Below are 27,208 nucleotides of genomic sequence, written 5' to 3' on the forward strand. Positions count from 1 at the left end.
TCTCTCGCTCGCTTTCGTTGTTGAGCCTCAATATTGAAACGGACGGCTGAGCGGGAGAGAACCTCAACCCTCTGCACTTCAGTCAGCCGAGAAGAGTTTAAACTGGAGGCGAAACCAAATAGTGGCAGATTGTCTTTTGTGTTTGGTACCGCTGACTGTTATCGCGTCTACTCACGGTGCCCAGCTGTTTTTGTTGGCCTCTGACTGTGTTTGTGAAGGATTGAGGCGGCAGACAGATGTACAAGAATCTTGTGAAGGAACAGGATTGAATTGAGGGTGATAAGGAGGATTTTTTTTTTAGATAAAGCCAGCGTAGTTGATAGAAGATATATGTGAACTCTCTGGACTGACCTGGATTTCTGCATGAATTGGTCATGAAATGGGATGGGATCATCACATAATTTACAAAAATAAGCAACACAGTTTGCTTAACACTGTAAAGCCTAAAGCAGCTATTTTCAAAGTGTTGTAGTAGGCACGTTTCCGCTAGTGGTACGTGAAGAATCATGAAGTATGTTGACGTTATGCATCTCGATTGAAACATATGTTGAGGAGCAAAGTTTAGGTGGGGTTATTAATGGTGAGTCTTTGCAGCAAGTGTATGTTTTTTTTTTGTTATGTTTTCGAGTGGCCATTTATCTTGAAGAGTAATGTTGTGAGATGAGTTTGAAATGATTTGACAGTAAAAACCCCTCCATTGTTGGAGTTACGATCCAGACTCCCCACGTGATCAGGGAAAATCTGCAAAATAAAAATACCTTCTTTAAGTACAGCATAGGCATGTTTTATAGCATTGATGGCACTTGATTTTTAAGGGCTTTAAACACACTTTTAAAACAATACAAACACATTTAAACACATACAGTATAATATAGTGAAAGGGAGCTAGAGAAATGGATGACACAAAAATATTGTGCAAACAGTATCAAAAAATAGAGTAACAACTGTAATTACACTACAAAAGGAAAATACCGGGACTGTGAAAACTGGATCGTGATATATCAGGGGGTTTACCAAAAACTGTTATGGAATCATATTTTGAGATATATTTAGAGTTTAAACTAATAATAATGGCAGTTATAATAAACAATTCACTATAGCTGGATTTTACAGTACTGGTTGTACTAGTGTTTTTCTTGTGTATGGCAGTGTGCAGGAGGATTCTAGAGACGTTGGTCACGTTCGCCAAGCCAGCAGTTCTCTGTCGTCTGCTGGATTTTAGTCAGTCCGTCAGAAATAACGGCCCAGTGGACGCTGTTAATTTATGACGTGTTCTACTGTTTGATCTTGGTGAGCACAATGGCAGGCAAGCAGCGCTGCCTTTCATCTTCCACTCATGGAGGTGGTGGGCTCATCTAGCAAGGAGAGGCCATTGCTTCCTGGAGAGATCACATTTTCCACGCTTATTTAATCGAGTAAATGCATCAGTGTTGCCGTTTGTAGGGAGACTGGGGATGATTGGAACACCGGTCAGTTGTAACATTCGCAATTGTTTCATCAAGGAACGAGTTATGAATCACCCGATTCACCCTGCACATGTTTAGTTTACTTACTTGTGAAAATGCAGTGTCATAAAGCAGACACAGCAAAATTTGTGAGGGCAAACATAATTGTTTTTTTTTTTGCAAAAATTTTTTTTGTGATTCCAAAGCCTGCTTTGTAGTTCAACTCATCCACTGTCTGTTTAGCTGTATTTCATTTAGATTGTTTGTAGTAATGTTTTAGCTGTTAGCTGTAAGCCAAGCTCAGGGACAGTTGTAATAAACGTGCCTCAAAAAAAGTTTTATTGTTGTAGCTAGTGCACAGTGGCACCTTTTGGACAGTTTTATTGTTGTACATGTTCAGATGTTAGTGTAGTTTAAGTCCCGTACTCTGCAGAACCACAGCAATTTTATTTAAAAGTTTGGAACAAAAAGCTTTCAAGCTCTTTAATCATTCTCATGGCCTTTATTTCATTGTTACATTTCACCCTGAAGTATGTAACAACTGACCCGGGGCATGGGGTCAATTGTAACATTTCACTTCTTGTATTTGAGATTAAGCCATGCGTATTCTGTTAGTGTTACACAGACATTGTCACTGCCATTTATTAGGAGACACTTGAAGCTAGTTTGTGCAGCAGTTTGAACACCCTATGTGGTTAAAAGACATCAAAGTTAGAGACTGAAATGACAAAATGTTACAATCATCCCCAGTCTCCCATATATGTCGATTTTTAAAAATTATTATTATACACCATGGACTGGTCGCCAAGCAATGTCTGGGCATATACAGTCGAGTACAGTATGTATTTTGTATCTACACTACTGTTTAAAAGTTTGCTGTTACTTAGAGACATCCTTATTTTCCAGAGAAAAGCATTTTTTTTCAATGAAATTAAATCAATCAGATAAACATTGTTAATGTGGTTGAAAACAAAGCAGTTATTTTCTTTCAAAAACAAGGACATGTCTATTTGAGCCTCAAACATATGAACACTTGGTTATATACTGTACGCAACGGACCCCAAACTTTCAAACAGTAGAGGTCTTCAGTAAGTCAAAAGTAAAATAAAAGCATATATGCCATTGGGGAAAGAAAACAACTAGCTAGTGAGATGTCATTGATCATTCTCTCTCTGTTGCTGTCATGATCTGCGGCTCACTTGGCTTAAACTCAAGATGAAACTGCTGGTTGATGACACACATACACACACACACGAGTGCTTCCCTTGGGGGTCTCCAGCTTCCCCTCCTCTCTCGCACTGTACTCTTCATACTCTCTTTCACAGCCTCTCTCGTGTTGCTGCCTCTAATCTCGTTTATTCATAAGCGACCTCTCCCTCCTCGGTGCTCCAGGCAGCTCTTCCTCACCCCATCGTTAGTCACTCTCCTCCTGTGGATTCTCTTAAGTTGGAGCGGCTAGAGCTGGGCGGTAAGGCTTTAAAAGAAAACAACTACAACTACAAAAAAAAAATGGTGGTTTGACTCCATTTTTTTCCCCTTTTGCTGACAGAAAAATCAGATGACAATGTTAGCTTTGTTGAAGATTCTAAATTGTGCACAGGTGTGACTGTGCATGAGCATGACCAGTTTTTTTATATATATGTGCCCCGACATTGACTGGTGACCAGTCCAATCCAACATCACAAAAATAGGCAAACACAGTTGCTGTTCCTCCTCTCAGCCAAAAGCCAGCTGAGGTTAGTTGAAGACTACATTTTCCATGGGTGTGAATGTGTGAGTGATCGTGTATTCGTATGTGACTGTGCAATTGGCTGATGACTAGTCCATTATTTGTCTATTTATGTCCTGACATTGACTTGCGACCAATCCAGCTAAAGTCAGATGGGATAATCTCGTCCTCACCGGCGCCCCAAATGAGGACGAGCGCAAGAGAAAATGGATGGATGGATTTATGGTATTTTGGAGAAGCCTCCATATGAATTTTCGCATGCACACTGCATCACGGCAATCACAAGTTACTTTGCAATTTCCCACCCCCGTATGTGGGGAAAAAAAACAGACAGTGTGGAGGGGAACACGTCACAAAAGTAACACAATTACAGCTCATTGCTGCATTGGTATTCGGTTTATTAGCCTCAGGCAATGTTATTTATCTTCTCCTCCACGTGTTTGCACTGGCAAGTAGAATCAAATAAAATCACTAAAATATCCTTGACATTTTCCATTTCAAGGTTGTTTGTGTCCCAAATGAGAAGGCATTTTATGGGGCACCAGGCAGTTCCAGCATGCGGCTAACAACAGTAAATATGGCCGGTTCGGTCCTCTGATACCATTCCATTATGGCTTGACATCTTTTGAATGTCACTAAGCATGTCATTCGCCGCTTCCTCTTATTAGAATGTCAACACGAGCAGGTAAACAAAGCGACGGCACGTTTGTGTTTGTTCCCAGTGACAGCGACACACAGCAATTAGAATCATTCATCACTATTATATTTCCAGAGCGGCCGCTTATCCCGGCCGACACGTCAGCTCATATGCGCTTTAATGGGAAACCTCCCACTGCAGCCCACAGAGCTCTGCAAAACACTCTCGTTCTTTATCAGCAGCCTAATGATGATTCATAGCACAGTGTGAGTGAGACTTGGATGTTGTAGCACTGAGGTGAGAGATGAAGTTTGCAAAATGATCATACACTTTGAAATGATCTTAATTTGAAACGTAGGAACTGTACCGAGAAGCCTACTGTGTTCTTAGTGAACCTTTTGGTTCATGAACAGATGTAGTTTTGATCAAAAGCAATTCAGGATGAGAACTTTGGGTTCCACAATCAAAATATGAATTGCAGAAGCTTGCAATTAATATGTTACGAAAAAGAACAATGACTGTTTATGTAACTATGCATGTATTAAAAACTACAAGCTTTACAGCACCTGTACAAAAGAATGATATTTTAAAACATTTCGGGTCACTGTAGGAAAAGTAATTACATTTCTGGATGGATGAATATGGTTACAGAAATCGTACTCGGCATTGGCCCAGCAGCAGAGGGGGGCAGGGTGAGCAGTGGTTCATTTGCATTAGACAGCACCGTCCCCTCAGAACGGAGCCAATCTTAGCAGAGTGTTCAAAGTGGATGATAAGTGTGCTTTTAGTCCTTATCCTTTGTTATTATGACGCCTAGGAAATGTTTCAAATTGTGAAGAAAGAGCATAAAGTCTCAATCTAAATTAAATCTATTTATGATTCAATATCTCTATGCAGTATTTATGTGATGGGATTTTTGGCAATGGTTCTATACGCATTGATCTGTGGATTTTATGTTGTCCTCTCTGGCTGTTCTGTGTGTTCTTATCATGCTTGACCTGGATTTATTTGGTTTGCGAATCCTCCACAGCAAATAAATCCTAACATAAAATGACTTGTTCAGATTGATTTCCAGGTGTACTCCTTGAGGTGTCTTTTTCCTCACAGCCTCCGCCATAAATTCATTCTTGCATGGTTGGTATTGACGTGTGTGTGCGCGTGCGTTTGTGTCGTGTGTTTTGTGTTATCCTTCAGTCCTCCTGACAGATTGCATTCCTGTGAAAACACCTCTGCGTTCTCTCAAAGGGAAGCTGTGCCACGGCCTTCTCCTTGGCCTCGCCGATGGTCGTTTTTGTTCAACAGCACACGACTAAGAAGCACACAGTCTTCATTCGAACCCAGCGTGTAGCGTGTCACCATTAGCCCCACATCCTACCACTATCTGCCTTTTCCTTATCGTTTTTAGAAACACACACACAGCATAGAGGCCTAGTGGTTAGCACGTTTTAACTCACAGTCCTGAGGTTGAGGGATTGACTCTCGATTCAGTCCTTCCTGTGTGTGGTTAGCACGTTGTTTGTGTGCTTTTGTGGGCGTTTTCCTCCCACATTCCAAAAACAAAGACCAGTCTATATGTGCTCTGACTTTGACTGGCAACCAATTCACGGTGTACCGTATTCGATAGCGACAACCCAAGTGTAGACTGCTACATTAGCTTCTCCTGCTAGCTGTCAACTGACTATGATGTGGTGTTGTTTCGTTCACGATGAAATCTTTTTAGTGAACGTGCTCATCTGAATCAGTTTATGAAACGATTCGTTCTTTGAGCTTGGCCGCTGCCGTGAGCGAGTCGGCTGGGAGCGGAAACGGAACTGCTGTAGCGTTCTGTCACTCACTTCTGAATCTTCGGCGAATGACCAATGAGCTGCCAGCATCAGGCAGCACCGCGCAGGCGGCGGCGGAGGGACGAGCTGAATGTACTGTTGAACTGAATGTGCTGAAGGGAACGCAATGTACTGTCGGCCATGAGTGATTCGTTCGTCGAGCTTCTTCGTTGGCGATCCGCTAAGGAGTGATCTATTAGTACGGATGCAGTGATTCATGCGGAAGTTCACTGCGAACTAGTACGATGAGTGATTCGTTCACGTAAGGAACGACTTACTACGCAGTGAACGTACTCATGAGTCATCTTAACTCATGAGTGATTTTAATCGTTCGTCCTGGTGTCCTCGTGGGATAGCTTACACAGGCAGCCGTTTTTTCAAGCTATCGGCTAATGTTGAGTCAGTCAGGCACTTGAAAGCAAGCACACACACGGGCCGTGGGTCAGACGGTGTCTCCATAATCTTAACAGACTACACATAAAGTCATGAGAGGACAGGAGACCGACCTGCGAGTTAATTCGTCAGTGCAAGGCAAGCTGAAGCGGCATATTATCTTCTCTGTCTACTACAATTAGTGTTTTTTTTACTATCATCACTGTAATACTGATTTGCCATTAAATTATACTTTTATACTTTTTTTGTTTTTTGTTTGTTGAGTGTTGTTTTCTTATTGTTTGCATTTCAGTGCACCAAAACTAATTTACCAACCAGACATTTACATAGACTTTATTTGTTGATTTGACAGACGTGCGTGTTCGAGGTTGATCAGGCCTACGAGGGAATATATCATATTATATTAATAGCATAGAATTGTATAAGTAAATATTAAGTCACATGAGTGACTCGGGCGTTAAGTTCACTGCGTACTAGTACGATAAGTGATTCGTTCACGCAAGGAATGACATTATGCAGTGAATGTACTCGAGTGATTGTAACCATTCGTCCTCATCCGTTTCTCCAAGCTAACAGCTAATGTTGAGTCAGTCAAGCACATGTATTTATGTACACATAAATATCATCCCCTCTGTGTATCTGTGATTTTTAAAGCTTTTCATTTAATAATAATAATAATACATTAAACTTATATAGCACTTTTCAAGACACTCAAAGACGCTTTACACCAATGAGATGAGAATAACAGTAAGGTGGGTGACCAGGAAGTGTCAGTCTTGCGGGCAGGCGGGAGCCTGTGTGGATGGAAAGCGGACGCTGAAGGAGATGTCCGGTAGCTGAGCTCGCTCCACCGATGTTCACGAGTCACGACCTAAGCCAGGTGTTTGAGCGCTTGCTGAGAGAGAGGTAGTTAGGTGGTAATTTTTGTTTTGTTTTTAAATCTCCTTCGGTGAACGTGAACCTCAGGGCTGAATCATTAAGTGAATGAGGAAGCGCTTGAATGAATGATTCAGTGAAATGAATCTTTTCAACAAACTGATTCTAGTGATTCCGTACACTCAAAACTCACTCACCGTGCCCATCGCTACTATGATGAATGAATTTTTCCAAACAGCATTGAGTTCAATGAGAACTTTTATGTTGTACTTGGAACAGGTTGTGGCCCCACCATAATGTCCTGAGATGATCGCTTTGTCACTTTTACATGGCCATGCCGTGGCGGTTGTATGACCTCATATCCTTCCCCTAGGCAGTAAAATGTGGATGAAGGCTCGGGGAAAGCCCTCCTAGTTAATTGCGCCTTGAAGGATGTTTTAATGCAGATTCAGCCCACTTGCAGCTCCTCAACCTTTCCAATGTCAGTCTATCATTGAGACACTCTTGGACTCCTTAACCATATCCACTGCATGTCCCAGCTGCAATTATTACAGTCTGGCATGTGTAACAGTTGGTAAGGTTTTGCTTTGATCTCAAAGTTACATGTGGCATAGCAATCACATGCTTGTGTAGTCACAACAATCAATCTCAATTCTCAAAGATGTGTGGCCTAACAATGCCAAGCGTGCCATCAAAACAATCATTCCCAAAGCCACGTGTGGTCTAACAATTAGACAATTGCCACAAACTGAAAATTTTATCATTTCCACCAAGAAATATTACTTTCAAACCTATCAGGAATTAAATGAAAAGTCTACATTAAACATACAGCGACCCCTCAGACACTAAGTGCTTTTGGAATGTGTTGTTGCCCTTTTTGAGCAACCTCCCAATCAAACTCGATCGAGTATGCATAGTGTTTATAGCGGGGGGTCCAATCAGTCAATGAAAAACCATTCATCCAAACCAATGACAACAAGTGTGTAACATTCATGCTCATTTCAAAAGCAATGTTAAACCACTATGACATTATCACCACAAGAATTTACACCATTGTAGCCAAACCACCCCATCCAGAATTTTATTTTCCGTCAAAAACACTATTGACAGTATGTATGTTATTTATTGAACTGTAGTGTCTCTTTAATGAAAACAACAAATGATTAATGTCGGCATAATCATGTCAAAATAGCACGGTGGAGATTATTTGCTCGGCGGAAGTTCCCTATGTGCACATTCAGCCAATCGATCAATGCAACCAGCAGCCGCCACATTATGAATGAAGACTAAACGAGGTGCACTATCATTGTGTGAAGCTTTTTCTTAAAAAAATAAAATCAAAAAAAGAAGTAAACAAAGGGCTAAACAGTCAGAAAGGCACGCAAGATAAAATGGAAACTGCTAAAGACAGTGTTAGGAAGCACTTTTCATAGATGAGCAGGAACCTGTTGTGTTGCGTTGTGCAAGCATTGACTGTGTGTCACGCAATGCCACAAAGATTTTTGTGCTCTTTATTAGATTGACAAAACTGAGAAAGCGCTCGCTGGTGATAGCGTGAGCGAGGCAATACAAAAAATTATCAAAAGAAATGTGCAGCAAATTGCCCAATAGAGAAATTAGTCTTTCTTCCTGGATCAGCTTGTTGTGCCAAAATCAACCAATGAATTCGAAAAGAAACACCTAAATCGGAATTTCCCCGTGTTATTATGGAAGAAGGCTCTTGTTCAATGAGGAGCTGTAGTCCTCCTCCCCTTTCCCCTCCTTTGTTAAAGTTAATGAGCAAGTAACTTATCATATTTATTTAGTATTTTATTTCTTTAAAAGAGTATGTTTTCACTTATTTCTGTATTGTACTGAATTAATTTTTTACCACACGCCACTTTCGACTTCCTGTCCTACTTTCTCCCATTTATGTTGTGGCCGACATCCATCTCCTTTCCGGACACCGGCTTCGGTTGTGGCGCTCCCCTGTGCTCCTCGGGCTCAGCGATTGGACGCTTTCTTTCATCGTCCCCACTGCGTCTGACAAGGCCGGAAACTTGTCCACAATTTTACCAGGCTGGACAGCGTACAGACTCCTACCTGCTCACTCCTACGGTTATGTTTGAAAAAGCGCTCTATAAATGTATTATGATTATGATTGTGATTGTGATTGTGATTGTGATTGTGATTGTGATTGTGATTGTGATTACGATTATGATTACGATTATGATTATCGTTATGATTGTTACAGTGGAACCTCGTTTAGTGGACTAAAGGGGGGGTCGTCCATTACAGCCGAATTTCTTTTATATAAGCACTTTTTTTCATGGCCTAAAACACACACTACAGTAGAAAATTACTGTAAATAAATTAACAAAAAAGCTTGAAAATGTTTATCCAAAATTACCTGTTCCAACCGGGATTAGCCTGCCGTTTACACGAGTACAGCCAGCCAAGCACACATGGCTAATTTACATGCGATTTGCATGTGTCCGTGGCCATTATGTCTGATAGCCGTTAAATCCGGCTCCGTTAAAATGAGGTTTCACTGTTTTATTATTATGATTATTATCCATCCATCCATTCTCAACACCACTTATCCTGTTCAGGGTGGCAGGGCGCTGGAGCCTATCCCAGCTGACTTTGGACGAAAGGCGGACTACACCCTGAACTGGTTGCCAGTCAGTCGCAGGGCACCTATAGACACAGACAACCAGTCGCACTCACATTCACACCGTCATTGAGTGGGAACTGAACCCACGCTGCCTGCTCCAAAGTCAGGTGAGTGAACCACTACACCATCAGTGACCCATCCGTCCATCCGTCCATCCATCCATCCATTTTAATTACCGCTTATCCTCACGGGTCGCGGGCTGCTGGAGCCTATCCCAGCTAACTAAAAAGGTTGATAATTGTTTTCCACAGTAAAAGCAGATGTTTTCAAATGTTTTATTTTGATTCAACACAAAGATAATCTGCCTTCATGGAGGACTACAGAAATATGAGAATATTTACTAAGAAACTGAAATTTAGAGGATTCAATAATCCATCCATCCATCCATTTTCTGAGCCGCTTATCCTCACAAGGGTCGCGGGAGGCTTCAATAATAATAATAGTAATTAATAATAATTCATTTTATTTATAGGCACCTTTCAAACCACTCAAGGACACCGTACAACCATAGTTAGAAGAAATCAAGCACTACAAGCAAATAACGGAACATAAAACATCAATTAAAATGGCATATTATATGGGAAATATTTAAAGTGAATAGGCAGTCTGGAATAGGTATGTCTTCAGTTTGGATTTGAAGAGGGTTAATGAGTCTGTGTTTCGGAGGTCAGGTGGTTGTGAGTTCCAAAGACAAGTGGCAGAATGGCTGAAGGCTCTGTCCCCCATGGTGGACAGATGGGCAGAAGAGACAGTGAGCTGGATGAAGGAAGAAGATCTGAGAGAACGGGGTGTATGGCAACATGAGGGAGCAAGATATGGCGGGGCAAGGTGATTGATGGCCTTGAAGGTGCAGATCAGTATTTTATATTGGATGCGATTTGGACAATTTAAATAGTCAAACAATGTCTCTAAACAATGAATGGATTATCAAAATAGTTGTCAATTAATTTAATCATAATAATTTAATTTGTTTTCGATTCATCGATTCATTGTTTCAACTCTAATGACTGCTCGTAACGCAGCACAATTGTATCTCAAATAATCTTTCCCCATTGAAACGAATGTGAATGCCATTTATCCATTCCACAAAAACCCAAATGTTTTGTTTTTAATAAGCAAAATAGGACTCTATGCAGCTATTTTACTAATATATATATATATATATATATATATATATATATATATATTATATTGTTCCTTCTGATTGTGCGTCTTGGTCCCCTGAGGGCAGTAAATACCAATATTTGGATATACTGTACATGGAGCCAATCTCAGAGTATTGCTTTATTGCCTGTGACATGTGTTGCTCCACCGTTTGTATTCAAATATTCCTTGCTTTGAAAGTGTTATTATTGCTAATATATGCTTTTCTGTAGCCTTTCTACAACACTTTACTTTAGATACACAAAGTCTGTATGCTTGTTTTACGTTTACTTTTACAGTAAACCAGCTGGAGTGGCAATAAACAGATTGAAGCCTCTTTTTTTGTAGAATTTTTGTACAATCTTCCAAACTGCTGCATGTTGTGAAGTGAGTTGAATTGAGTTCACTGCCACCATACAAGGCTCGTATCTCAAATTTTTGCAGACAATTGGCTGAATAATTGCTCATTTCTTTGAAAACTTGTCTCAGGTCACTCGTATCTCAAGGCACAACTGTACTTGCTGACTAGCTAAATAGTGGAACAGTGGCTAATTGTTTTGTCTGTTTTATCCCAAAGGGAAACAAACGTACGTGTGCAGACTAACAAAATGCTGCGTTTGTTCAAAAAGAATCAGTGCGGCGCTTCTACGGCGGTGTACGACAGAGGCGTGGAGCGTACTTGTTACTTCTTTGGAAAGTGTCATCTGGCGATGGTGGGGCGCTAAGGACAGGCTCAAAAAGCAAAAGGCTGCTGGCCGCTCCCTACCGGAGTCGTCGTCCATCCTCAGCCCTACAGATGCCCATCGAGCACAAAGCGCCTGCTGCTCCCCTAATGAAGAATGGCGTAATGGCGCGTTGTGCTCAGGGGGTCCTCTGGCACGGTGGTGGGGTGGTGGGTGGGGGGGGGGGGATGTGAAGAGATAGCGGGGGTGTTTCAGCTGGTGAGCGAACTCTCCTCATTATCTTGACATGTGGGTGTCACGTTAACCACACCGTCACGTGTGCTGACAGCAGTTCACAGTGTCACCCGCGGTTGACAGCGAGCCCTTTTAACCATGGCAATCTTGACATTTAAGCCCACCGTGCTAACAAATGTTGGACTGTTTCAAATTGAAACGGACAGTGTTGCATCAGTTCCCTTGAAAAAGTATCTTAATTACTTTACTGATTACTTGATTTGAAAAGAAACTGAGTTTAGATTAGAAGTTGCATTCAGCATCTGCTGACAACACCGGCTCAACATAAAAAATGACAACTAGTTTTGGACAAACTTTATTGGAAGCGCAAATTTAACAGTAATGTTTAATAATAGGTTAAAAGGTTAATTGACAACTCTAAATCTGATCTGATCGGCGTTATCGGTATCGGCCGATAATTTGCATTTTATGCTGATCGGCTATCATGTCATAAATCGCCGGTCCGATCAAGGACGTCATCGATCGGCTCCGCACAAGAAATTTAACTTCGCGTCTTCGTCGCGTATGAATCCAAAAGCTAGTTTATTTTTAGCCTTGTCACGGGTCTTGTTGCACAGTACAGTAATTATCTGACGGCCAATAAAGTTTCTTCAATCTCACACGTCGTCGGTGTGGGACTATTTTGCGGTGTCTCAGACAAACAACACGTTAAGTTATTTGCAGTCTGTGCACAACTGAAGTACGTTGTGGGGAACGTCATCTAATTGCTTCAACACAACAAATTTGATCGCACACCTGAAGAATGTACACGAGGAGCATGCTGCGTTCAAGCAACGCAGCGTTTGGGGAAAAAAAACATCAAACGCACTCGAACTCTGGACAACACCCGTCCATATAGCTGGGACAGTGAGAAAGTTAAAGTAAGCATGTCATTAACAGTATTTATCAAAGTAATTTAATTGCAATAAAGTAATTTAATTACAGTAAGTTAGAACCCATTATTTATGTCATGTTGTAATGTTGATCTGACCTAAACTTATGTCAGTGACCAATCCTTGAATGCCCCCTTGAGGTCATTGGTGTTTTAACTTTTGTCTAAAATGCTAGAGAATAATTTGAGCTGGGACGGGCTCCAGCACGCCCGCAACCCTTGTGAGGATAAGCTGTACAGAAAATGGATGGATACAGTATACAGTACACAAGTATATACAATAAATGAACAAGTCATGTAAATAGACACATTGCTCCAGCTTGTGATCGGATCGATGATCGGTTACTGTTTTTTTTTAAACTTGCTGATCGGTGATCGGCCCCAAAAATCCTGATTGTGTAAAGCATACTTACGAGTGCCCCAACTTACGACTATTTCCAGTTACGAGCCGGCAATTTTCTTTTTTTGCTTTGGGTTGCAAGCCAAAATTTCAGTTACGGTCTTGAGATATGCCACCGTTCGAGTAAAGTGGAAAAAAAATAGTCGTCAATGCACATTCAGCCCTGACATGGGCTTGTAACCATTCCATTGTTTGTCTCTGTGCTCTCTGACGTGACCCAAATGACAACAAGGGCTGCACTGTGGAAAATGGATGGACAGAATATTTATTTTTCAGACTACCAAATGGAGGCGGAAGCTCAGTCTACCAACAGACGGCAAGCCGGATCATTTGTGATGAGTGGCGCTGAACTGCTCCTGGTGGATCTGGCTCAGCAGCCCCTTGCAGCGTCGCTGTGTGGGAGGAACGCCGCCATTACGCCTATGCGGCTGCACCTGCTGCGAGCATTGCCGCTTGCACGTCTGTGGGCGAGCGTTCATTTCCCGCCTTACTAGCACACGGGGGATAATTGTGATGATTTGCATTGATATAGCTCTGGGAAATAATTGTAATGAAAGTCCCTCTTGCACAAGACGGAAAGTAAACTTTGATCGGGGAGGCATCACAAGGGCAGCAGGCTACACATCCGCGAGTTGAACGACGCGTACTGTATTTGGAAAAAAGTGTTGATGAAAGCATCCAAACAGTTCTTTTCGCAAGAAACGCGATTAGCGGATGCACCGCTGTCGCACCATGATGACGATGCCGGAATGGGCAGCTGATGCTGAAGAGGCCTGGAAGGGAAGATTCACATCCAATTTATTTCCTTTCATTGATTTCCACTTGGCGCTGTCACGCTGTCCGCTTTCTTGAAGTTGTGAGCCGAGGAAATTTCCCACACTGGGTTCCGCCAAAATCAAGCGTGTAGCTTAATGGAAGGCGCCCGCTCTCGGAAAGTGCATGCGTGTCATTTTTGGATTGATGACCTCTTTTTTTTTTTTTTTTTTTTTTTTTGCCAATCAAGCGCATTTTGTTCTGCTCTCATTTTCTTCCTGAGGAATATCTGAATGCTGTGCTTAAGGTTAGTTTTACCACCAGAAAGCATATTAATAACCTGTTACGTTTTGTGTAGCATGTTCAAGGGTCAATGTGACCCGTTGCGTGTAAAACCAGTACAAAAAAAGAAAATTGCTGGAAAAGCGTGGGTGTTGCCACCTTTCATTGGGAAGAGGAAAAAAGACAGAGGGAAGTTAGTGAGGAGAGAACGAGAGGATTAGATTGGGAGAGTGCAAGAGAGAGGGTGCAAGAGCAAAAGAGGCATTGCAACCGTTCATTGAGAAAAGAGTAATAGAGAGAGGTGAAGCGGGGAAATGGAGGGAGAGAGGGAGAAAGCGGCAGAGGAACTAAAAGGGGAGAGGCATTGCAACTTGGGATGTAATGAATGATTATTTTATTTAAACAGTGAATCAAATAAAAAAACATTTTAAATTTCCATATCTTTATTCAAAAATAGGACATGATTTCAAATTGACAGTGTAAAAAATGCACAAACAAATTGATTATGATTCTTTTACTGGTTTGATCTGTAAAATGTTGATCATTGTTTTTCAAAGTAAAAACAGATATTTTCAAATCTCTTAATTTGATGAAAACAAAAATTAATCAGTCTGCTTTCATGGAGGATTACAGAAATATGAGAATATTTACTGTTGAGAGGCTGAAATATGAGAATTTGGACAATTTTAAGTTAATGTCCCTACATGATTAATTGTTCATCAAATTAGTTGTCGATTCGTCGATTAATTGTTGCACCTCTAATTGCAACCGTTCATCAGAGTGAGTTATAAAGAGGAACATGAAAAAGGCAGGGAGCGAAGGGAAAGAGGGTGTGACATGATGTGGGGGAGAGAGAGAGAAGCACAGCGAGCTAGAAGGTGGACAAGAGAGTGAGGGGAGAGAGGGGAAAAGAGGGTTAGGGGTTGCAAACATTCATGAATAAAAGGAATAGAGAGGGTGAGATAGAAAATTTGATAGAGAAGGATTGGGGAGAGGGAGAGCAAGGCACAAAGAGAAAGAGAGCGAGAGAGAGAGAGAGAGAGCGCGCGAGGCGGCCATCACGAGGGATTAGGACGGACAAACAGATGGTCAAACGAAATTGAGCAAACGGATTGTGCTGATTTGCTGATTTTCAATCGCAGGCAGTGAGGGCTGGTCAACAGAGGGCGCGAAAGTGGGAAAAGGGAAACAATACATCAAGAATATTTCAAAATATATGTACAGTGGGTACGGAAAGCTTAAAGACCCGCTTAAATTTTCACTTTTTATTATATTGCAGACATTTGTTAAAATCATTTAAGTTCATTTTTCCGCTCATTAATGTACACACAGCACCCCATATTGACAGAAAAAAAAACGTAATTGTTGAAATTTTTACTGATTTATTAAAAAAGAAAAACTGAAATGTCACAAAGACATAAGTACTCAGACCCTTTGCTGTGACACTCATATTTAACTCTGGTGCTGTCCATTTCTTCTGCTCATCCTGAAAATGGTTCTACACCTTCATTGGAGTCCAGCTGTGTTTGATTATACTTGATTAAGAAAGCCACACACCTGTCTATATAAGACCTTACAGCTCACAGTGCATGTCAGAGCAAATGAGAACCATGAGGTCAAAGGAACTGCCTGAAGAGCTCAGAGACAGGGCGCAGGTGGAGGCAGCCTTAAGCAAAGAGATGTGGAATGTGGGGTGAATTTTTAAGGACTACGTAAGTTTCAATTGGAGGGCAATGAGATTGATCGTTTTGGTCACGTGGAAAGGACCAATGAAGCGCGGAGTGAGCTTACAGGACTCTATTTGAAGTGGGAGGTCATGGGAAGAAAGCCAGACAGATTGACCCACCTTGTATTCGGGCGTTGGGGAGCGATGACTGTCCGCGAGCTGATTGTTGTGTGCCGCGGGTCAACGCCGCCCGGACGTCCTACCACACTGCCTGGACTCTCTGGAGGTGATCCTGTACGGTGGGAACTGCCACCGCCTGGTCCTGTACTTTGAATAGCGGGAGTTGGAAACCGTAGCAAGCCATGAATGGGGACATAGCGGAGCTGGTGAGGGAGTCGTGAGCGTACTCAATCCACGGGAGGAATGAGCTCCATGAGGAGGGGTTGCGTGCGGCCACACAGCGGAGAGCCGATTCCAGGGACTGGTTAGTCTGCTCCATCTCGCCGTTGGTTTGCAGATGATATCCTGAGGATAAGATGGCTGCTACGCCCACCGCCTTGCAAAATTCCAGAGAGACTGAAATTGAACCTGCTCACGAATAGTACCCAGCGAGCTTGTTGAGGGTTGAGACGGTTAGCGGTACCGAGGTAAGCAAGGTTTTTGTGTTCTGTCCAAATGATAAATGGCTGTTCAGTCCTGGTTAGAGCGTCTGCCTCACAGTTCTGAGGACCAGGGTTCAATCCCCGGCCCCGCCTGTGTGGAGTGTGGATGTTCTCCCCGTGCCTGCATGAGTTTTCTCCGGGCACTCCGGTTTCCTCCCACATCCCAAAAACATGCATGAATTGGAGACTCTAAATTGCCCGTAGGTGTGAATGTGAGTGCGAATGGTTGTTTGTTTGTATGTGCCCTGCGATTAGCTGGCAACCAGTTCAGGGTGTACCCCGCCTCCTGCCCGATGATAGCTGGGATAGGCTCCTGCATGCCCGCAACCTTTGGGAGGAAAAGCGGCTCGGAAAATGGATGGATGGATGGATGTTCAGTCCCCTCCAGCCAGTGCCTCCATTTCTCCAGGACCCATATTATGGCCAGCATCTCTCGGTTGCCGACATCATAATTCCTCTCCGCAGGGGATAGGCAACGGGGAAAAAAAGCACAGGGGTGTAGTTTCTGGGTCGTGGGGTCCCGCTGCGAGGGGACAGCTCTTGATTCCTTTGCCTGAGTAGGGTGCCATTTGACATTTGACAATAGACTATTTTCATAAATGTGAAAGTAAACAATGGAATTCTATATTCTTTGTTGTTGAGGTTGTTGTTGTTTTATTATTATTCTCTTTTATTTGTTTTTCTTTTTTCATTTTCTTTTCACACATTTTAGATCAGTTTGGATTGCGAAAAGACATGCATGCTGTGGGGATCTTCTCCTCTTGTCCCTGAGTTTGCTGTTCTGTGGGGGCGTGACTATTTTTCACTCCTTCCTGATCTCAGAGGTGGGGGGGAACCACTGGGGCGACCTCCTGGGGAGTAATGGTGGTGTGATGGTAACTCGCCCATGTTCCGAGGGTGATAGGGGCAGCGCCGGCTGGCACCCGCCTGGGTCCCCCGCTCTGGCTGCTGGTGGGGGCGGTGGATCCCCCCTGTCACTCCTCGGGCCTGCTTCCTCCTCTTCTCTCCGTTCATTGCGTCCCGCTGCGGTCGCCTCTTCCTCTTCCCGTGGCGGTCCCCTGCGGGCTGTGGGGCCTGCTATGGAGTTCTTTTCCCTGCCTGGTTTGGAGGGAGGGGGTCCACCTCAGGTGCGGGTAGTGGGTGCTGGCGGGAGTGTGTGTGTGCGGGGAGGGGCGTGGGTGATGCTGCGGGTCTGGGTGGGATGGCCCTCTTCATTGGTGGTTGTCCGTCCTAATGGGCCCGACATGCAGGAGCCATGCCTCTTAATCACTCACTTAGCACACACTCACACCATTCACTGTATATCTTTTTCTCACTAATCACATCTGGGCACATACACATATCAAAGGGTTCGTGATCGGGAGGATGTGGGTATCTGATCGGGTTTCAGCACGTCTGTGCTGTTTCCCAGTCTGTGCGCCCTGCCCCTCCACCCTGCCTGCCCCCCCTGGATTTTAAATGCATCAGACACACTCCCCATGTTTTAATGCACCACATTGGTGGTTCGTGGGTGCACTGATACACGGGGAAGGCCCAATAACTGCCAGTCAAGGAAGGCAGTCATAGTAACGGGGGGGGGGGGGGGGGGGGTCTCACTTACTTGCATGGCGGTGATTCTGAGGCTTGGCCCCCTGGGCTGGATGACTGCTTGGTGTTGGGGCTGACCCCTCATGGCCCGCGGCTGCTCCTTGGGTTCCCTTGTCGGGTGCCCCTATCCGCCCTCCTTTCCAACAAACAAGGGACACTCTCCCGCTCTCGGGCTGGGCGGGGACTGGCTGCATCGCGGGCCCTGTGGGTTGGGGGGGGGCGTCAGGCTCTCCTGGGGGTGGAGGGGGTTGGTGGGGTGGCGGGGCGGTGGGTGTGGTCGGAGGGGTTGGCTCGAGGGGTGACATTGGGTCCCTGCGGCCCCCACTGGGTGGCCGGTTGTCGGGGCGCCTCGGTGGGGCCGGTGGACCACCCTGGGTACCTCGGTGTGGGAAGTGTCCCGTCCGCTGGGCTATTCTTGGGTGGACCCCTGTGCCTGATCCTGCCCCTTGATTGAGAGGTGCAATTCACATTTCTCAGGTTTGACAAACAGACGATTCTCGAGGAGGCACTGGAGGACTTTGCGCACATGCATGCGGTGTTCTTCAGGGGAGCAAGAAGATGAGAATGTCATCAAGGTACACAAATTCGAACGGTTGAGTATGTCACGGAGGACGTCATGGATAAATGATTGGAAAACTGCAGAGACGTTTTTTTTTAAGCCGAACAGCATGACCAGGTACTCGAAATACCCGAGAGGGGTATTGAAGGCAGTCTTCCATTCATCCCCCTCTCGGATGAGGTGGTCGGCGTTTCGGAGGTCCAATTTGGTGAAAATCTGAGCTTCGCAGAGGGATTCAAAGGACGGATCGATCAGGGGTAGCGGTGACTTGTTTTTTTATGGTTATGTCGTTGAGTCCTCAGTAGTCTATGCAGGAGCGGAGAGTGGCATCTTTTTTCTCCACGAAAAAAACCCTGGCCCCGACCGGAGACGAGAAGGGGCGTATGATTCCATCAGCCGGGGAGTCTCTGATGTAATCCTCCATATCTTCTTTTCCGGATGGGAGAGATTGAACAGTCGGCTGGTGGGAAGTGGAGCTCCCGGCAAGAGGTCAATGGCACAGTCATACAGGCGGTGGAGGGGTAGAGAGATTGCCTAGTCCTTGCTGAATACTGGGGAGAGGTGATGATACTCTTACCCAGGGAATTCCAATAACTAAGGCAGTCTCAGGGGAAGGAATGACAAAGAGTGAAATATTCTCACGGTGATTACCAGAAATAAGGAGCGTGATTGCCACGGTTTGGTGGGTGACAGGGGAAATGACTCGGCCATCCAGGGCTGTGACTTTTTTTGGGGGACAGAAGTGGTTGGAGAGGGATTTGGAGCTGGTGAATTATATCTTCATGAATAAAATTGTCGGCACCAGAATCGATAAGGGCAGTAATGAGGGTGTTATGAGCAGAAACTATAATGCAAGCGGGAACGGTCATGTGGGAGGGAGAGTTCGAGGGAATGGAGGTTTGGCTCACCACGCTCTTGGATCGCGGTGATCCTAGTCTTTTGGTCAGAGGGGGCAAGAGGAAGTGAAATTACCTGATTGACCGCAATAGATGCACAGCCGCTGGATGACATGACGCTGATGTTCCTGTGGATCTAAACGTGTTTTACCAATTTGCATGGGCTCATCGGGTGCTACGGGGAGTAACGAAAGTGTAGTAGACGGTGCAGGACGCGAGTGAGAAGCTGACGGTGTGATGCTCGGAGTGGGATTTTGGGGTTTTGCGCGAGCGGACCCCACTCTCTTGTACTCTCTCTCGCAGTCTGTTATCCAGACGGATGGAAAGGGCGATGAGATCCTCGAGAGAGGAGTGCTCGTCCCGGACCATGAGCTCCTCTTTGAGTTGTTTCGAGAGGCCGTTTGAAAAAATCTCCCTAAGCGCAGCATTTTTCCACCAGAATTCACCTGCAAATATACAGAACTCAATGGAGTATTCCGCTCCGTATTTAGCGCCTTGAGTGAGCGTGAGGAGGCGACGGGTGGCTTCTTTGCCCTGAACGGGGTGATCGAATACTTCACGGAGTTCGGCGGAAAAGGAATCGAATGAATGGAGTACCGGGGAGGAGTTGTGCCATAAGGAAGTGGACCATTCTGCTGCTTTGCCGCGGCGGAGGTTAGTGACATATGCTACTTTGGATTGTTTGGTGGGATAACTGTATGGTTTAAGGTTGAAAACTAGGGTGCAGTTGAGAAGGAATTGGCTACAAGCACCTAAGTCCCCAGAGTAGGGTTCGGGTGGCGGTACATGAGGTTCTTTGTGAGGCAAGCAGGGTGGCTCGGAGACTACGGATTCAGAATGGGTACTTACGGGGGGGGTTGAACGGATTGCATCTTTTGAGATAGGAGGGAGACCTGTTGCGCAAGGGAGTGTAGAGTCTTGGTGAGGAATGACGTAGATCAGGATCACAGGGGAAAACACTGAGAACAAGGAGAGACACAGGAGTCAAAAAGGGAATGAGGAATGGAGTGGCTTACGTGAGACAAGTGGGCCGTGGTAACGCTGGAAGTAACTACAATACTTTGGCGAGGATTTCTGGGAACAGGCAGGCTTATATGCAGGTAGTGACTAGAGGGCTGATTGGTGACAGGTGCGCGGCTTGAGGAAGGTGCTGAAATAGAGGGGAGGGGGCAGAGAGAGGAAGAGAGGGCGCAAAGCACCATCCAGGTTCCAAAAACGGTACTGCCGGGCAGTACATGACACTAAAAGCTGTGTTAAAATGCCAAGTGCTTCTTTGAAAGGGATTTAATAATTAAAGATGACAGTGTGTGTGTTTCTCACAAGGTAATGAAGATTATGCCAATCACATATTATAATTCATATAATTAGAATAATAATTAAGTCTGAAAGCAGCAAAGAACTGGACCTTACACCCCCCTTTTCATGGCAAAATTAGTTTCCAGACATGTTGAGGCCCCACAAAAGGAAATGTATTTGTGGGAAGAATAACAATGAACACTGACCTGCTTAGAAATGAGTGGTATCCCTGGCAACTAGAAATATATATCATAATCTTCCTAGCTCAATAAAATAAGATGAACTATTGCTGTCTTTTTTTACTGTATGGTTTAAAAATCCTTCTGCTATTTTTTGGATGAGCAAAGATTTGCGCTGTCAGGATATGAGAGATGCAGTGAAGCACTCACTCACTCACTCACTCTCACTAACACAGACACACTGTTTCACTCTCTCACGAGCACACACACATACACACACACACACACGCACACTGTTATGTGTCTTTCGCTCTCTGTGTCTCACTCACTCACTTGGTTTCATGTCATTGTATTGGGCTGGCTTTTTTTTCTTTTGCACTGCAATCAGACGTCGAAGATTATCAGACTATGAAAGTTGATGATTCCGCCATGCATGACAGTTCTCCATAAATTGTTCTTTTTTATATTATTATTATCTCATGGTGTGTACCGTGTGATGTGGGGGATATGATACCAGAGAATTGCTAAGTTACTCCTGTTGTACGTGTGCAGCATTTCTATGTGAATCAACACATTATTTTAACCTTTATGTAACATTTGAACATTGTCAATTGTCATACAGGCAGCAGCAGTTACAGTAATCCCAATGAATCACTGTAGACCACAAGAGAATGTGAAAAGAAGCCCTCAATATCAAACTAAAAACCTAGGATTTAACAGCTATTTGAAACAGTGGCGCAAAATAACAACACTCACAGGCTTTTATTCCTTATCCTCTGCGAAAAACACTGCAGAAAGCTGAGTCCCTTACAGTAGTTGTGAAACTCTTCTTCGTTTGTGTATGCATGATTGTGCCTGAGCCATGAGCCTCTGCGCTCGGAGGTGTGTTCGGTCTGCCTGTGGGGATGTCATGTCATCCTGCTGTTTCCCCGTGGCTGGAGAGCTCTGCACAATGCGGAGAGTCCATCCCGATCTACCTGGGTCATGGTGGTCTCTGTGGCTGCGGGCTGTGGCACCACTCGGTGTGGATGGCTCCCACAGGTTTGTCTTTCCTCACCTGGATACTCAGTGCCTTGCCATATCTCTACACTATTAATCAATAGGTGCTGCGTGTGTGTGTCTGTACAAGTGTGCCTGTTTGTGTCTGTTTATTTTTTTTTTTTTGTGTTTATAAGTGGTCGTGGGAGGGGTGGGTTTTTGTACATTTCTTGCTATTTGAATTGTTGTGTTGCATTTTAATGTATGAAAAGTGCTATAAAATAAACTTGATTTGATTTGACTGTATTATACTGCCCCTTGGAGGCCACGTCACACATCAGAAGGAGGAGCACACTGCAGCATTAAACCATGATGCACAATCTGTTTAATGCTTTATTTAATTATGTTATTTCTGACCTTTGTCACCGATTCTGTTCATAACTTTTATGGACAGAATTTCTAGGCGCAGCCGAGGCGTAGAGGGGGTCCGGTTTGGTGGCCTCAGTATTGCATCTCTTCTTTTTGCAGATGATGTGGTTCTGTTGGCTTCATCAAGCCGTGATCTCCAACTCTCATTGGAGCAGTTCGCAGCCGAGTGTGAAGCGGCTGGGATGAGAATCAGCACCTCCAAATCTGAGACCATAGTCCTCAGTCGGAAAAGGGTGGCTTGCCCTCTCCAGGTCGGGGATGAGATCCTGCCCCAAGTGGAGGAGTTCAAGTATCTTGGGGTCTTGAAGAATGGAACGGAAGATCGACAGGCGGATCGGTGCAGCGTCTGCAGTGATGCAGACTTTGTATCGATCCGTTGTGGTATAGAAGGAGCTAACCCGAAAGATGAAGTTCTCGATTTACCGGTCGATCTACGTTCCTACCCTCACCGATGGTCACGAGCTGTGGGTCCTGACCGAAAGAACAAGATCCAAGATACAAGCGGCCGAAATGAGTTTCCTCCGCAGGGTGTCCGGGCTCTCCCTTAGAGATAGGGTGAGAAGCTCGGTCATCTGGGAGGATCTCAGAGTAGAGCCACTGCTGCTTCACATCAAGAGGAGCCAGATGAGGTGGCTGGGGCATCTGATTCGGATGCCTCCCGGACGCCTCCCTGCGTGAGGTGTTCCGGCCACGTCCCACCGGGGGGACACCACAGGGACGACCCAGGACACGCTGGAGAGACTACATCCTTCGGCTGGCCTGGGAACGCCTCGGGATCCCCCTGGAAGAGATGGATGAAGTGGCTGGGGAGAGGGAAGTCTGGGCATCCCTGCTAAAGCTACTGCCCCCGCGACCCGACCTCAGATAAGTGGTAGAAAATGGATGGATGGATGGATGTTATCGCTATGATTTTTTATAATGTACAATATCATAGAGTGGGCGGCACGGTGGCCGACTGGTTAGAGCGTCAGCCTCACAGTTCTGAGGACCCGGGTTCAATCCCCGGCCCCGCCTGTGTGGAGTTTGCATGTTCTCCCCGTGCCTGCGTGGGTTTTCTCCAGGCACTCCGGTTTCCTCCCACATCCCAAAAACATGCATGAATTGGAGACTCTAAATTGCCCGTAGGCATGACTGTGAGTGCGAATGGTTGTTTGTTCCTATGTGCCCTGCGATTGGCTGGCAACCAGTTCAGGGTGTACCCCGCCTCCTGCCCGATGACAGCTGGGATAGGCTCCAGCACGCCCGCGACCCTAGTGAGGAGAAGCGGCTCAGAAAATGGATGGATGGATGGATATCATAGAGTGCTTTTTTCCTTTTTAAAAACACATTACAAACAGGGAAAGCTGATCTCAAGGCACCACTGCATGGTCTATTGTCTAAGGTATATAAACTGTGTAAACAATATATAGAAGATGCTGTAAAACCCTCCTAAAAATTGCTCTGTAATTACAATGTGAATACACTTTTAATCACACGAGCCCCTGGAGGGTGCTTGCAGTTTGGGAATCCCCAGTCTAAAATCTTGCTGGACCAGCCAGGACACCTCTCCTGTGGTGTCAAAGTTACAGTGCTAAAATGCTAACTTAACTAACTATATGCTAAACATATAGTGCAATTTTGCCACAATTTAAATGAGTTCACAAATGTCCTAATATCATAAACGTATATGATTCCTGCTTTTGTCAAAATACCCCAAAGATCAACAATCGGATATTTCTACAGCATATTTTTTGCCCTGGTGAAATTGGCAGATTGGTCTCATGCAGTGCGTCAGACCTTATCCCTGCCTCACATTATGCTGGGCCAATGGTGAGCCTGGATTTCGTTCGTTTCATGATCTATGCTTTTGTTGTTAAGATTATATTTACTTTAATTTCAGTTTACGTCTTGTTTTCCTCTGTCTCTTGTTCCCGAGTTTTGCCGAGCAGGCCAGTGGGCTTGTTAATTGCCTTTAGTTGTTAATAACAGCTTGCATTGTGGAATACGCTTTGTGGTCTGTTGAAACTTTTTAACACAATACAACAGAGAGCTCTACTTATGAAAATGAAGCAGTATTTAAGCAAAAAAAATGGATATTTAAATAGGCCATTTCTTTACCCTGGTCAAATTGAGAGAAACCGTATTCCTGGAATTACTTCAAACTTCACAGAAAACAATAATTTATATATATATATATATATATATATATATATATATATATATATATATAAATCAAGGACCTCTGGTCTTCTATTGTGGACGGATCCTACGAACGTTTGATTTTAGACGCTGAAATCGGGGAACATTTTCATCTTTGTCAGAACCGCAGAAATTTTCAACTGAAAGTGAAGTCTTCACTTACTTGTTTTCTGTTCAAGCCAATTTGAAGCCCCCGCGCGAGCGGATCGATAGCTTGGATGTGCCCCTGCATGCGTGCGTGTAGGGGAATGCACTCACAACAGGAGGAGGCGGCGACGGAGGAGAAAGAGGAGGTGGGTGGAGTTCGCAGTTTGCGCTCCACCGCCGGCGCACCTCGCATTCGTCGCCTGCCGTGGAGTCCTGGAGGCTGATGTGAGCCAGCTGCAGCCGTCAACTTTTCAAGCTCTTTCTTCCGCGGACAGCACTCAGAAGGCTCCCCTGTACCGGAGCACCGGATCTCACCACTCCGCCTGGGCTGGCTTTCCCGGCAGCATGGAGGGTGACGTGATGGATAAAGTGGAGTCCACAGCGACGACGGTGTGTGACTTGGACCCCAACAGCGGGAGCATCCCGGCTACCAAAGTGGAGATCACCGTCTCCTGCAGGTGAGCGAATGCATGCGACCAATCAAACGGACGGTTAAATGACTGCAACACATTTCATAAAAGCAATAGGACGCGCTGCCATCGGGGAAACTATTTGCATTTGATGATGCTCAGGTGATGATTGTGTTGTTTCAGCATTTGATTGCAATGTTTTCATGATAGTTTTCACATATTTGAGCATTTCCAACATTTGGTTGCAACATTTATTAACCCCCCCAACTATATGTGTATTTCTGATATTTGTTTGCAATCTTTAATTATTCTTGTCACACATTTTAGCCAGTAGCGTGCAAAGGACAGGTGGGGGTGGGAGGTGGGGTGGTGGTGCCCATCCACATGTTTGGGTGGGCATCCCAACCCAGCCCCATCCCCACCGTTGACAAAAGGAATTCACTTGCTAAAAACGTTATTGCAGTTGGGAAAAATTCAATCTATAACGACCCCTTGTCGCCATGTTGGGATGCCAGTGATTTTAACATCTCCAATATTTGAGTGCAATATTTCATCTCTTTTCATAATTGTTTGAATTTCCAACATTTGATTGCAATATAAAAAATGGGCATACATTTTACCATCTCCGAGATTTAATTGCAATATTTCATCATTTTTGGTCATAAAAGATTTGATTGCAATATTAAATATCATTTTTATGTCATCAATTTTAGCATTATGTTATATAACGTGTGTGTGTGTGTGTGCGTGCGTGTTGTTGATATCGACCGTGTCGGAGTTTCGTTGCCTCACTCCGGGTCACCTCTTGCCTCTCACTCTGCTGCCACCCTCACCCTTTGGGTGCAAGTGCTTCACAGGCCTGGGAATCATTTGTCACACAAGCTCAAGCACTCAAATTGTCCATCTCTCATTTTTAATTCAGGCTCTGCAAAGACCCCTCCTCCAAATACGATCTTGCATGCTGCCTGCTCAGGGTGGGGCAGGGCTGCCTGCCTGCGCCTGCTGCTCTCCATCCTCGCATGGCTTGGCGTTTAAGACATTTTAGCTAGGTGTACTCACTGGGCGACGACGACGATTTCATTATTCATTCAGCGATACATAATGGATGAGTTTCATTTCATGTATGAGAGAGACACGCAAGAAAGGAGCAGAGAATTTGTGTCACACCTGCCCCCTTCTCCGTCTTGTTGTTCATCTTCGGATTCCACCGCTTACCGGTGTGGCCTCCTAACTTTGATTGAATTGCTCTGTGGAAAACCCGCATGGTCTATGTGTGTGCATGCGTTTGTGTGTGTTGTAACGTCCCGACAGTTGCTCTCCATTGTTTGTCACCTAAGACTTGGCAGTGGTGGCAAAGTACCAGTTTATGGCTGCAGTTGGTGCAGGCAGAAACACTGTGCTTCTCAGTTGCGGCGTTTACAGTTGTGGACGACCTTCCACACGCCTTCTCCATTGAAAAAGAGCCGATCGGCTGTGAAATAGGCATTGAGGATGACGATGTCAAGGATGTTGTGCCACAGCACCATGCACCACCTCTGTGTCTGTCGCTCGCAGGTCCAGGTGGCAACCATCTGGTCCCTGGCCTCTATACGCCTTTTGTGTGGCTGTAGAATGTGATTACCTCAGGTTTTTTTCTTTGTTGAATCTTCATCCACCACTTGTGATCCACCACGCTCTGGAACACATCAGCTTTTGTTTTCTAACATAGCGTATAGTTGCCAATGAATCCAAACTGTGAACCTCTGCGGACTTGGAGGACTTCATCATACTGTAGGAGGGATGTTCTCCAATCCATATGTATTCATCCATATCTCAGAAAGAACACCATTTATTTTGCTGTCTGCTGTTGTGTGAATGCAAAATGGCTGCCTCATCCTGGTACTTCAGCTTACAGATCCCTCTGGTGTATTGCAACAACATAATGAGGCTCTCTCCAGTGGCATTAACATAATTAAAAAACTGGACCAACCAGTACAATCATAGCTGAAAGGATTTGTAATTCAACAGTTGGATTGACCCTATTGGGAAATAAGTTGGGTCATTTTTACCAAACATTGGATTAAAATATTAAACCATCTGTTGGGCAAGTGATGCTCCGCTCACAACATAAAACAAAATGCATTGATTTCATAACCCAACTATTGGTATAGGCTGTTAGATTTGTGTTTGATCATCCACACTGGGTTAAATGCACACCACTACTGGGTTGGAAAACACCCACCTTCTCAAATTCGCC

General features: G+C 44.6%; 1 protein-coding gene and 1 long non-coding RNA gene across 3 annotated transcripts in view; both read left to right on the top strand.

The window, feature by feature from the left end:
• Positions 1 to 2,819: 2,819 nt before the first annotated feature.
• LOC133474255 (uncharacterized) lies at positions 2,820 to 13,902 on the top strand. Its single transcript, XR_009787431.1, has 3 exons — positions 2,820 to 2,913; positions 8,891 to 9,666; positions 13,227 to 13,902. It is a non-coding gene; the product is annotated as an uncharacterized LOC133474255 (long non-coding RNA).
• A 10,609-nt stretch (positions 13,903 to 24,511) lies between these two features.
• The window catches only part of cpne5a (copine Va), a 121,981-nt gene continuing 119,284 nt past the window's right edge, over positions 24,512 to 27,208 (top strand). Inside the window, exons 1-2 of one of the 2 annotated variants that reach the window (XM_061788538.1) lie at positions 24,512 to 24,708; positions 24,838 to 25,020. In XM_061788538.1, coding sequence (XP_061644522.1) covers positions 24,908 to 25,020 — 113 coding nt within the window. In that variant the 5' untranslated portion in view covers positions 24,512 to 24,708; positions 24,838 to 24,907. Of the gene's footprint in view, positions 25,021 to 27,208 lie in introns of both variants that reach the window. The other variant, XM_061788548.1, reaches the window with a different exon arrangement.

Source organism: Phyllopteryx taeniolatus, chromosome 1 (assembly GCF_024500385.1).
Source record: "Phyllopteryx taeniolatus isolate TA_2022b chromosome 1, UOR_Ptae_1.2, whole genome shotgun sequence".
In the NCBI taxonomy this organism is placed as follows: domain Eukaryota; kingdom Metazoa; phylum Chordata; class Actinopteri; order Syngnathiformes; family Syngnathidae; genus Phyllopteryx; species Phyllopteryx taeniolatus.